Source organism: Lepisosteus platostomus, chromosome 1 (genome assembly GCF_059453375.1).
Source record: "Lepisosteus platostomus isolate fLepPlt1 chromosome 1, fLepPlt1.hap1, whole genome shotgun sequence".
NCBI lineage: Eukaryota > Metazoa > Chordata > Actinopteri > Semionotiformes > Lepisosteidae > Lepisosteus > Lepisosteus platostomus.
In genome coordinates, this window is record NC_142611.1 from 54,117,021 (window position 1) to 54,130,285 (window position 13,265).

Sequence of the window (13,265 nt, forward strand, 5' to 3'; positions counted from 1 at the left end):
TTTCGTTTGGTAAAGATTTGTATCGGGGGTGTCAAGCTCAAGCTTCTGGAGGAGCCAGTGTTTTTCTGAATTTTGCTGCTTCTGTGCTCTTATGCCGGTGTCACACTACATGACTCGACGCGACTTCTAGTCGGAGAGCATGTCAAATTTAACGACTGCAGTTGCTGAATCTCGCTGCCTTTTCTGTCCAAGAGGGTGTCAAATTATATGACGAAGAATCACAGGGGGTGACTAATTACATGACTTTTCATTACGGTTCCAAATCTCGTATTGCGCCGCGAAAGTACTGTGAGGTCGCCTCATTTTGGCAGCCAATCAACGTGGAGCACCGGAATGAGAAGAGGGACACTGCACGAAAGCAAACAAACAACATGGAGAACAAGCAGATAGTTGCCGGTGTTCCTGTAGTTTGATTTTTTCGTAGCAAGTCCCAGAGAGTCATAGGGGCTGTTAAGAGCACTATGAGTGAGTCACGGGAGATGTCACACTACACAACTGACTCTCTACAACTCGCTGTGACTTTCTTACGATTATGTAAATGAAGGCTACAATTGAAAATCCTAGGAAAAGTCGTGTAGTGTGATGCTGGCTTTAGTTACTTAGCTGATATAATTATCATAATTATAACATAATTAAACATAACTGCATAATTGTGAATTATTCTAACCAGTCTTGGAAATGTTTTATAAGTAACTATAATGGAGTTGCATTACTCTTATAGTAATCACCTACAAGAGACATTAAGCAAAATTCTTTAAATGTTTTTATATAAATTTGTATATACTGTATAAGGAAATAATTAAGTTTAATGTTTAAATGACTACTCAGGTTGGACCAAGAATCAGAAGACACTAGGCATTCCAGAAATATGAAGAAATATTAAGGAAACTTTGGCAGCATATTTCTCAGTGGGATTTCAATACAGAATGAGTTATTGCATTTGGACAGTATCACATATGGATTACAAAGCAAAATTTCCCAATTTGGATTTTTTTGGGAACTATATCACGGATTTCATTAGATAGCTCAGTAAACTGGAATAACCCTTTGATGGAGATCATCAGAATAAGTACTTGTATGGAGTTGTTTCAGAAAGAACTGATTGCATTTTATTTTCTTAAATGTGAATTTGTTCACTATGACTAAATGTCTGGAAATGCTTCATTATTAAAGGGAAATTGCAACATTATCTTTATGTTTAAGGGTTAGAAAGAATCAGCATTGATTAATGCATTTCAACACCACAATGAAAGTAAAATGTTCAAATATTCAATGTGTAAAACCTCCAATTTACATTACTAGATGAAATTTATGCACAAGGTATGCACAGCACTGTAAACAAGCAGGCTTGTGAATACATCTCTTTTAATACTGCTCTTGACTTTGAGACCGTTTTGCTGACAAATACTGCTTACTTGTTAACTCTGCATGCAGATCACATTGGAACATTTCTGCAATGAAGTGTCTGCTGTATAACCTGTACTAACTTGCAAGTACATCGCATTACTTGAGACATTACAGTGACTGTTGAATAGGAAAGGCCGGTTATACGTCTTGCAAATTCCCACTCTTTGTTCATTTTGTTACCGAGATCTACTAACTGGGCTGAGAAACTGGGACTGCAGTTCCACTTTAATTACCTCTATGAATTGGTTGAATTGGTCTTTGTCAAATACCGACCCTATAAATATTTGTCACTTTATTGACATTGGTCCTTGTTTCCTTATTTCTCATGTTGCTTCAATCTGGATCAGGTCAATTATTATAAGTTCCATGTAATTCCTGCACACTCAGACCCACCGTCTCTTTACCTACCTGACACACACAGGTCTCACAGGGGTCTCCAGGAGACCAGATCTGTCCCACTGGAAACTCCAACCCATTGTCATCCACAGAACAGCCTGCTGAGGAAAAAGAGCATCACTGTTCCTTGCAATCATACATCCAGCTTGTCTTTAGATGATCTGTAGTTTCCCTGTACCTCTCTCCTATTGTGGTTCACTTCAATAAGAATAAACATATGTAACCATCTACATTGCTTACAAATGAGAACTCAGAAGCCATAAAATGAATACAATTTACTTTGTATACCGGGAAGAAGTACAATATACCTGTTTATGTATATTTATAGAGCCATATAAACTTTTATTCTTCTCGTTAATTTGTCTCAGAGTGAATCTCAATTGTTACTACTCCCTGCTCATAGAGTAAGTAAAATCCTCTCATGAGACTTCCTGGGAACTATTAATTTGCATGTATGGCCAAGCAATAGGGTATGCCATAATAAGCATTCATTTATCCAGATTTGGCTATTGAGAAAAAGTTATCATTGAGAATGACAACATGGAAAATAGCCATTTATCCAGCATGGCATTTGCTTTCTAAAGGGTAAAACAGCTTAAATTGCCACACCCAAGAATGGAATACACAACTTTCCAGACACAAAGCTGGAGCATTAACCACTACTGTACACTGCAGCTCCTGTTTGTGTGTTTTCCACGTCTTTTTTCCCTCAGCTCTGCTTCCCTCTCTCTCACCTTCTCTCTTCTGTGTCTGAGCACAGGTGGGGCAGCAATTCCCTCCTTCCCGCAGCCAGTCTTCTAAAGGACAGTCCAGTGTTGGACAGGGGGGGTAGAAACAGTCAACCTGTCCATTCTGGATAGAAGCAGACAGAAACAATGGGATAGCAGGCCGAGATGACTCGCATAACAACACGCAACATCAAGCATGCGAAGAAAAACTGAAGACCGCTATAATAGGAAGCCTGAACCATAAACCCTGCTGCACACTGGTGCCTTAAAGCAGTGGACATTTTTTAACTGGAAGGTTGTGGGTTCGACTCTCAGGTGAAAAGCTGCTGTTGTACCCTTGAGTAAGGTATGTCACCCATATTGCTCCAGTAAAATATCCAGCTTTACAAATGTAAATCTCATTGAATAAAAGCACCAGCCAGATGAAATTTGTAAAAGTTGTTAAATAGTTATTAAGTCATATTTATTACAAAGATGGGTATGGAATAGTGAAACAAACAGACATACTCACAGTGAAATAAGGTCATCTAGCCAACAGACGAGAGTCGCAAAGACAAGGTGAGGCTTGAAGACAACATAGATATAGTAGAAAAGAAAGTACATGTGTATAGCGTCAAATAGATGGGCTGGCCAAAGGATGGACAGAGTCAGAGAGCGTACCAAGCAGACACAAGTGGCACAGCCGTCACCAGGTGAAGAGAACTCTGAACCTTCTGGGTACTCCTGGCCGAGGTACATGCACTGGACTGAAATACAGACAGACTGTAAAACAGTATGAAATCTCACAGAATACTAAGACTGCTACTGCGACTGGTAATATGCAATAAAGAGTTATTTGTTGTGTGAATTTGTTCTGTGTTTGTATGCTGTGGCCATACTGCAAGAGGGAAGACTGGCACGGAACTACTGTAAATGCCTAATGCATTCCTTATTGCAGTACACCAAGAACAATGGGATACAGAACCTATACACAATTGTATAATCCATAATCAATAATCCTTCATCTTCCAAAGCAATATTCCTTAATTCCACTGCCCCATGTTTTTTTTTAATTTGCAGACAAAATTATGGACTGTTGTTCAATCAACTTTGATTATGCTGCTTAAGCAACTTTGATGATGATAGCAAACCCTATTTAAATACAATATAACAGTGCAAACCTGGGCACAGTGGGCAGCAATCAGAGAGCACAGGCTGGGCACAGCTGACAGGAGGACAGACTGGAGATAAACATGTCACATTGCCTGCCTGTAGAAAAAAGCAGTCATCACTAATATTCAGAACTTAGATACCCACTCATTATGACATTTAACAAGAGATGTGATGGACAATAGTAAAACATTAGTACAGCTCTTCTCACGCAAGAATAGTTCCATGGGACTGACAGATTTGTTATTACAGAATTTCTAAGTGTTTGAAAATACCTTAAATGTGATGCAAATTTCTTAAATGACATTATAATACAATGTTTTAAAAATGTAATAAAAGTTCCATCTGAAAGCGGGACAGCTGTTCCTTCAGCATATATATAAAATAGAGCTATGGTGTCTTAAATAAATTGATACAAACAGAAATAAAACATACATATCTACACATATTTACACAAATATATACACTGAGATGCCCACACCCACCAGACAGAGACATAGTGTGCAGCTATCATTTTCAGGAGAGAAAGTATGTTCATCCTCCAGAACTAGACCTTGGTACAGGCAACCTGAACCACAGAAAAACAAACACCAAGAGAAAAAGACAGGGGAAGGGAGTTTGGAGTGTGAATGAAGTAAGAAAAATAAACATACATGATCATGAGCATAAAAAAATATTATTATTATTTATTAATATATCACTCAAATATAATTTGTCTTGAGAGCTCAGACTTTATCAGCACAGTTGACTCTAAATCACTCCTGGAAGGTCAGTTAGGCAGTATGTACAGTATATGTGGAGGAGCAGGAGTGTAACATTAGAATTTGAACTCCTTCTGAACTGCTGATAAATAACACCATGTAGTGGTTAAAAATGATTATGTAAAATGTTTTTACATGTATCTTTTATTAGATATTGTATTATGCTTCAATTATGTTGAACATACTTTATAAAAGGAAATTACATAATACCTGATATTACTGAGCATCTGTATATACTTCATCACTACTGACTAGGTTTTTCAATGCCACAGTCCATAAACATGATTTACTACAATCATACTGTCGATCAGATCTGCATCACCCCCTTTCTCAGTCCCTGGAAAGACATTGGTCTTCAGCTAATCTGGTCAACAGTCTCTCTGTAGTTCATCAATCACTACGTTCTCTGCCAGTCTGAATTACTCCTTTGGTCCCTAGCGATCCATATGTTTACTCTTGCTCTGTCAGTCTGTGTCTTGGCATGTCACTGTCCCCCAGCCAGTAGTCTGTTAGGGACTCACGCTTGCAGGTGGGGCAACACTGGTCAGGGTCCCAGGCTGGATGTGTACAGGAAACTGTGCAAGTCACGTCATGGCAAATCACAGAGCCTTTCTGCCGAACACAAGGACAAAGGAGAGTTTGTCTTCTTTTCACCATTTTTTTATGGACAAGCTCAGTTTTAAGGTATTTTATGATTTACTTGATGAATTACTGAATATACTTCATCTCATTAACAGAATCTCTATTGAGAGTGAAAAGGATTAAAGTATAAAGTGTCATTCAGTGAGGCTGGAAAAAGGTCAGCAAGTACTGATCCCAAATGTAAACACAGCCTCAAGAGTACTTCAGCCCTGAGAACAGTTTAGACCAGAAGACAGTTCAATCCTAAGGACAGCTTCTCTCTGAGAACTAATCAATCTTTAATTATATTTTGTGCTATTACCTATATAATCATCCCTTGTTATATGAGCACAATTGGTTCCAAAATTTGTGCTCTACAAAACATCTCAGATTCCCTACAAAAATGTTCATAAATGGGTATAAACCTGTTGAGTTTAGGTAGTTTTTTTATGTATTAAATAGTTTGGCATAATAAATGGCTAGTTTACAGTATGTATATGCTACAACAAGAAGAATTTACCAGCACGTCATTTTTGTAATTCTGCATTATGAAGCAGTTATGTGGATAAAAAAATTGTATGATCTTTGTAGTACACATGAACCTTATGAAATGAAACAATCTGTCTGGAGATATTGATAATGTGTGTTCATCGAGCACATAATCAGAATAAAACGTTTTTTATTTAAAATGTTAAAAGTCATGAATCAATATTATTTTTACAACTATACATTTAAAATATTATTCTACATCATAACTATTATAATATCCTTACAATCCCTGTATAGTCTTAAGCAACTGTATAGCAGTTCTGATGTTTAGTGACATTAAGACTGTACATTATTATGAAAACAATACAATTCCTCATTAATTATATGACTTTCATGCTTCATTAGTCATTAGCCAATGCATAAACATAAACAGCAGTTACATCACAATATTTAGCAAATGCATAAGCATTATGTCCTATCCTATACTGTACTGTAAGCACTCAAAATATATATAAAATAAAAAAAGTAAAAACCTAAATTTCTTGGAAAAAACATCAATGAGAGTCCATCTCTTAAAAGTGAAAATCTGCTGTTTAAATGAAAAACTGGTAGAAATGACTATATCATGAATAAACAAAAACTAATAGTTTTCTATAGTGGTCACTAGTATGGGAAGGGATCAGTGTACTTAATTCTTGGGTGTTGTAATTTCTAAAAAAATGTAATTTCATCATGCTTGCCTAAGACAACTACGGAAGCACATTGCAGCCATCAAAGAAAAAAATATTTCATGTGGTATCTTGTAATTACAAGAACATGATCTCGTTATTACAAGATAGTAACTTATCTAGTAATTACAAGAAAGTACATTACCGTGTATGTAATGTGATAATTACAAGCTAGCATCATTGTCACATAACCATTAGTTGACTTTCAGTTTTAAGCAATGGAATCAATTGCAAGGTATACTTTTTCTCATTTAAGGATAAGTATAAGTATCCTTATGGTTATAATGATTGTGTTTACATTAGGTACAAATTGTAACATTTCATTACGGAAATAAGTCAGTGCACATTCTGCATATTGTCACAAACACTGACACCAGCTGAGCTATCGATGGTTTCAAGTTCATTCATAATGTTTGTTCATACACTCAAATGGTCATTGAAATTTCTGAATTAGCAGATAATTTACTATCTCATAGTTACAAGATAATGTACTATCTTGTAATTAAGATATCATTTTCTTGTTAGTAAGAGATACCACATTAAATATTTTTCATGTTTATATATATTATAATATATAATATTTATTATATTTATAAATATATATTTTTTCCTTGATGGCAGCAATGTGCTTTTGTAGGTAACATCCAAGAGGACAAAAAAATAAATACAGAAGAACAAACAACATGCTTTGCGTTTGTATCAGTGTGTAAGTTCACTTGTCTAACAAACGTAGGTATGTACAATATGTACTGTATATAGTATTGCTTTTTATCAAGAAACAAGTGTATTACATAGCTTTCCAGATGATTCTGAAAATACTTGCTCATGATTCTGCTTTCTCATACAGCAAATAGTGTCTCTTGTGTCCTTCCAAACAAACCACCATCATTATTTGACCCCTCTCTTAGAATTGTGGTATTACATACTGCAGAATTCAGCTAGAAGCAATTCCATTATCAAAAGAAGGCAGGCAGCACTCCTGCTGATTGAGTCTGGCAGTAAGATGTTTAACTAATCAAAACAACTCGTGACATTCTCAGACATCTGGTCATCCGATTATGCATTCTCTGTTCATATTTAAACTATTCCTATATCATGTATGCCATTTTACATTCTGTTTTCAAATACTGTATATGTTTCGTCCCTGTCCTTTCCTTTATGGTAATACAGCCTGTGCTGTGCTTGGATGAAAGGTCCCTGAAAGTCATTTTAATTCATAGCAGAAAAGACAGTGAGTTTGTTCTGCATTCCAGATGGACATTCAATCTAACCTACTTAACTGTGTCTTCTTCCGTCCCAACAATTATCTTCATAATTTATAAAAATAACTTGTTACTGTACAAACATTAAATGGTTTGTCTACAGGAGAGATTTAATTAGGTTACATTCTCAGCTTCAGAAAGACATGAAAGGTGTTCTACAGTTCCAACAAGAAAATGCAAAACCCTATTTTTAATACCGTTATTGTACAGTATATATCTTTATGCTTTGGGTTGATTGAATACACTATAATTCCAGTAACCCTTTGCCCCTATTCCTGCTCTCTCCCCTGATAAATAAGATAAATAAAACTTCTTATTTATTTGTACTTTTCAGCGTGGAATTGCATTAACTTCTGAGTATTCCATTCAGAGAATATAGCTCATTGCAGAAAAGTGTAAGTCAAGACAGCTGGAGACAATAAGAAAAGGTGTCCTACCAGACAGGTGCAGTTGTTGCAGTCTGCGTCCAGCCAGCTGCTGCCTTCACTGTACTGTGTCCCCTGATGGAGGCAGAGTACTGCAGTCAGTATTGGGAGGGGAGCGGTGAGCGGGGCTATCCCAGAGCCAAGGGGTGTAGTAAGCGCTGGAGAAAGGGACAGTGAAGGTAGTGGAGGTGTGAGTGGAGCCCCTGTGCTGGAAAGGGTGAGGGCAGGAGCAGCAACATCTGTAGGAGGGGGGTCTAAAGGTGCAGCCCTCATTAGTTGCTCTCCTGTGGCTGCATATGGATGGATATGAGGTTCTGCATCATAGTCACCTCCTATGAACGGAATTGAGTTCTGTGAACTAGGCTGGAGTGGGATGGATACAAAGGAGTGGAGTGAGCTGCTCTGTGAGTATGAGCACTGTGTGGATGAGGTCGATGGAGTTAGCTGCTGTGCCTCAGTCCGTAGAGTGAAGGAGCTTAGGGTTTGAGTTGTGACAGGCACTGCTGTTGCTGGATAAGGTTGTATTGAGAGAATTGTGGAGACAGACCATGCAGACTGTAGCCATTTGGAGAGCAAGGCAAATGCTGTGTGGCTTTGAGTAAGGAAGTCGTGTGAAGTCAGTGGCGGAGTGGGGTGCATTGCACTAAAGTCTTCTGGGCTGGAGAAGTGTGTGGAGTGAGGATCACTTTGATCAAGGCCGTTTAATAATGTCTGAGCCAGATTCTTCTCTGTATGGGGAAGGAAATTTGAGGGGGCTGAAATAGATTCTTTTAGTGGGGTATAAGAAAGGTGAGTGAAAGCATTTATGTCTTCTTTATATATGTACAGAGGACATGAAGTGGGGTATAGTTGGAAATCTGGAGTAAACCTTTTTAATGGGACATTAGGTGGTGGCAAGTTAAAGACAGGGGAAGCTGATGTAGTCATCATGAAGAGAGAAGATGCAGAGGTAATTGGTGAATGAGAAGGGACTCTAGAAAGAATATGCGAGGGAACAAAGGCCAAAAGACTAGGTTGTGAGAGTGGAGAGGTCATAGGTGGTATAACTGGATTGACAGTGTCCTCATGGTGGGTGCATGATTTGGGAGTTACAATGGGAGAAAGAGGGGTTGGAGTGTATAAAGTGAAAGAGGGCACCGGTGTGACCTGAAGGGTGGATGGCACAGCAGATACAACATATGTAGAGGTAACTGGAGGCACCTCAGGAAAGGAAAAAAATGTAGGGAGAGTGTGCAATGTGGGAAGAATATTGTCTGAGGCCTCTGTGGAGTGCAGAGCTCTATGGTGATTGTTTGAAATAGGAGGAAATATAGAAGCTATATATGAATAGAATAGTAATAGTGGATGGGTTTGTAGAAGAGATTTTGAGTTTGCATAGGCCTCACTTGTGGGAGAGGCTGTAGAATGAGGTAATGACTTTCCATGTGTTGAGACACTGAAGGACTGCAGTGTAGTAAGTGTCATTTCTGGGGTGAAATCTATCAAGTGCACATGCTTTGTATTAGGAATGTCTTTAAAGGTTTTAACAGAGGGCTGATAGTGTGAAAATGTTAAGTTTGAAGTCATTGTCTGTACACTGGAAGGAGCTGAATATGATATTAATGAAGAGGGTTTGGTTGCTGGAAAAGTTGAGGTAGAGTATTTTAGCAAAGGCTCTGTGCTTTCAGGAGCTGATGTACCAATCTTTTTTAGGAGTAGCCTAGGTATTTCCTGAATAGTTGTAGAGCCCACAGGGTCTGGCAGACCTGAAACAAAAAGCACAGTAATGAGACAAAGTACCTTCCACTGAGAATTCTTCCCACAGTCTCTTAAGTCAGGGATAGTATCCGTGGACTGCGGAATAGTTAGTCTAGCGCCCATCTATAGGAAAAGTGAAAAAAAAACAACCCAAGTAATTATAGATCAATAAATCTTGTTAGAACTAAACCAGAGGATTACAGGCAGAAGGCATTCAGGGAAATGTGGAAAACAAAACTGGATTGAGAACTTGTAAATTAATAAGAAACAAAGAGCACAGATAAAGGGTAAAGGTTCAAAGTAGGGTGATATAATTAGGGGAGTACCACAGGGATCTGTACTAGGACAACAAACCTGGTCTGTCACTCATTAGGATGTTGAGATGCTAACCCTGCACAAGGGCATTTGTTATTTAGTAGCAGTAATAACAAAAATCCAGAAGTGTGGTTGCAGTGATACCACCACTTTTTCTCTTCCTGCTAATATTTTGGACTTTCTACCTGTGCAGGACTTCGTGTCCTCACTGAGGATGTAGCCTTCATAACAACTGCAGTGAAAACTCCCAGGTGTGTTGATGCAGATGTGATCACATAGGCTGGTCTGAATCAAGGTACATTCATCCACATCTAGAACAACAAAATTATACCACAATTCACATCTGGAAAAAGAATGGGATGCTATCAGTTACAATGAATAGCAGCAAACACAAACTTACCCATTGAACTCAAAATGACAACAGAATACATGAGTTTCCTATAAATATTATTACTATTATTACATAATAACAGCATCCAAACAGTTCTCATGAACAATTGACAATCACTGTGTTTCAACCCTCAGCATTAACAATAAGAGAGTGCTATAAGTTATCAAATTGAGATTCTAATAAAATCACTTTCTTGCGTGATGAGATCATAAGTAGATGTAGGAAAGCATGGAATAATAACTGGAGAATTCAGCTTTCCTCAGATTAGGAGCTCATGGAGCAGAAATTAAAAATGCAGAAATGTTTAAAAATCCTGTTTTGCGGGCACTGTGGTGGTGAAGTGGGAGCTGAGTTTGAAGACAAAACTCTCGGTTTACTGGTTGAGCTCCGTCCCTGTCCTCACCTATGGTCATGAGCTGTGGGTAATGACCGAAAGAACGAGATCGCGGATACAAGTGGCATAAATTAGGTTTCTCCTCAGGGCCTCTGGGCTGACTCTCCATACTGTAACATTTATATAAAATTTTATTTTTATGTAAAAACAGGAGAGCTGCGAACAGAGGAGAAGTAGCAAGTATAAAAACATGATTAAAAACTGGGCAGACACATGTAACATCTAATCTAATGTAGACATGTGCAAGATGCAAAATTTGCATTACATATACCAAGCTGGTGGCCTGTACTTGATCTTAAATATTTTTATGTTGCTTTGTCATTATACCCATCTTGGTAAAAAGGGGAAGCTATCTAACATACCAAAGAAATACAAACTTAATAGTGTCAATTTAAAACAATTAATTACTTCCAGATGTATCAGCCTGCTTAAGAATTTTGTGAAGTATTTTTATTACAACATGATACAGTGTATAATTAACTGAATGCCATGACTTATTTTTATTAGTAGAGCAAGGTTTCATAAACCACCTCCTGCCATTTAATAGTTTTTCCTCTCACTCTGGCATGCACTTCCAACACACAACACAAAATTCTAGAGCCAGTAAAGACTGAGTAAACGTTTACAAAATAACCCAGCCGAAAAAACGGCACGGAGTGACTGCAGTCCAGCAGACGTGAGAGGAAAGCTGTTGAGGTGGAAGAGGGACAGCTCACCCTCACAGTGCAGCCCGCCAGACAGCAGCCGGAAGCCCTCCGCACAGCTGCAGCGGAATGAGCCAATGACGTTGAGACACTGGTGCTGGCAGGGCGGGGGCAGCCTCTGGCACTCGTCGATATCTGCAAGCAGAGAGGTGGTCAGGGCACGCTTACGAAGCTCTGCCAACATCATTTACTGTACACCCACCCCATTGGCGAATGATGCAATCACATCCACATGGACAATGTACAGCACAAGAATGAGAATGTTGTGTCCTTCTGACTATCAAAAGCCATGTGACAAGTGAAAAACATGATTAATTCAAACAATGAACATTAGTGCCAGTTGTGTGTTTAACAGGTCAATGACAGCTCGACTGCATCTCCTTGATAATCTGTAATGACCCATTACAGTAACACTTAGTTAATTATTCAAAAAATAATTTCATTTCTCTCTTTATAAGTGTCACTAATTTTGTATATAATATACCATTATTATATGAATAACTATATATTAATCTTACTAAAAATAAAACAAAGTTGGGGATAGTCATGGATTACAGGTATCTGGGCATGTGGTTGGATTGTGCTTTCACTTTATAACTATATACAGTATTTTAACAATATGTACTACAGTTATACTACTGTATGTTGCCAAATGACTAAAGTCACGTTTACTCTTACATTACAGAATGCCATCTGTAATTATACAGACACAATGCAAATTCCATTTTTTGATGACTATAACATAACTAACATAAGAAAGGTTACACATGACGGGAGGCCATTTGCCCAGTCTAGCCCAATTAGTTGTAGTTAAATGATCCAAGGATCTGATGAAACCATTATTTGAATGAGGTATTGTCCTCAACCACATAGCTGTATAGTTCCAGACTCCCACAACCCTGTGGATAGAGAAGTGACACCTTTTCTAGCTTTAAATGAACTTTCACATGGTTTTCCCCAGTGTCCTCTGGTTATTTTTCATGAATGTTCATTTTGAAGTGCTCTGGGTTCATTTTGTCAATGCCTTTGAGAATTCTGAATACCTCTCTTAAGGCCTCTTAATGTCCTCTCTTTAGAAGACCAAAAAAGTTCAGATCTATCAGCCTTTCAATATACTGTAAGACATTCTCTAAAGTCCTGGAATGCATCTCATTGCTCCTCTCTGGACTGGTTCCAGAGAACCTATATCTTTTTTGTAACATGGCAACCAAAATTGTACACAGTATTCTAAATGAGGCCAAACTACTATAAGTACAATTTTTAAATGATATATCTTGTTCTGAATTCATTACACTTTACTTTATAGCTGAATATTTTGTTTGTCTTTTTTATTGTTTCCTCGTACTGTCTGTAGGATTCTTCTATGTTTCATCCTATCTGAGTCTGACTAACAGCTGGAGCCGAGTCCGATTTAATGCACGCTGCATTTGAGGAGTCATCTTCAGCAAAGTACTAAGCAGAGCTTCCCACTGGACATCCTTTGGCATTCAGGACTTCATCTGGCACAAAACCAGTGGACAAGGATTGAACGGCTGCAACTGGATTTGCAGCCTCATTCACACTGGAGAATTAAATTATTTTTCCAAACCAGTGTTTTATGAAGATTAAAAAAAAAAGTAATTGAATATTCACTTCTCTCTGTTGCATGTGAATGTAACTGAATGAGTATTATAATCACGTTTTATAACATGTATTCTAGTCAAGTGTAGTTTAATGGTTTGGATTAATATCTTGTGTAATCCCCAAGTGTTTGCCCAG

At 37.9% G+C, this 13,265-nt stretch overlaps 1 protein-coding gene across 7 annotated transcripts in view; it reads right to left on the reverse strand.

Moving 5' to 3' along the window:
* LOC148678205 (uncharacterized) overlaps positions 1-13,265 on the reverse strand; it is a 62,967-nt gene that overhangs the window by 18,466 nt on the left and 31,236 nt on the right. For 6 of the 7 annotated variants that reach the window (XR_015936898.1, XM_088632381.1, XM_088632372.1 and 3 more), the window contains 9 exons: positions 11,520-11,642; positions 10,204-10,329; positions 7,979-9,711; positions 4,963-5,053; positions 4,166-4,248; positions 3,692-3,779; positions 3,192-3,277; positions 2,538-2,655; positions 1,816-1,904 (listed from right to left, as the gene is read on the reverse strand). Coding sequence is in view for 6 of the 7 variants with exons in the window: in XM_088632381.1 (XP_088488507.1) it covers positions 1,816-1,904; positions 2,538-2,655; positions 3,192-3,277; positions 3,692-3,779; positions 4,166-4,248; positions 4,963-5,053; positions 7,979-9,711; positions 10,204-10,329; positions 11,520-11,642 (2,537 nt within the window). In the remaining variant the exon portion in view is untranslated. The remainder of the gene's footprint in view (positions 1-1,815; positions 1,905-2,537; positions 2,656-3,191; positions 3,278-3,691; positions 3,780-4,165; positions 4,249-4,962; positions 5,054-7,978; positions 9,712-10,203; positions 10,330-11,519; positions 11,643-13,265) is intronic. The other variant, XM_088632389.1, reaches the window with a different exon arrangement.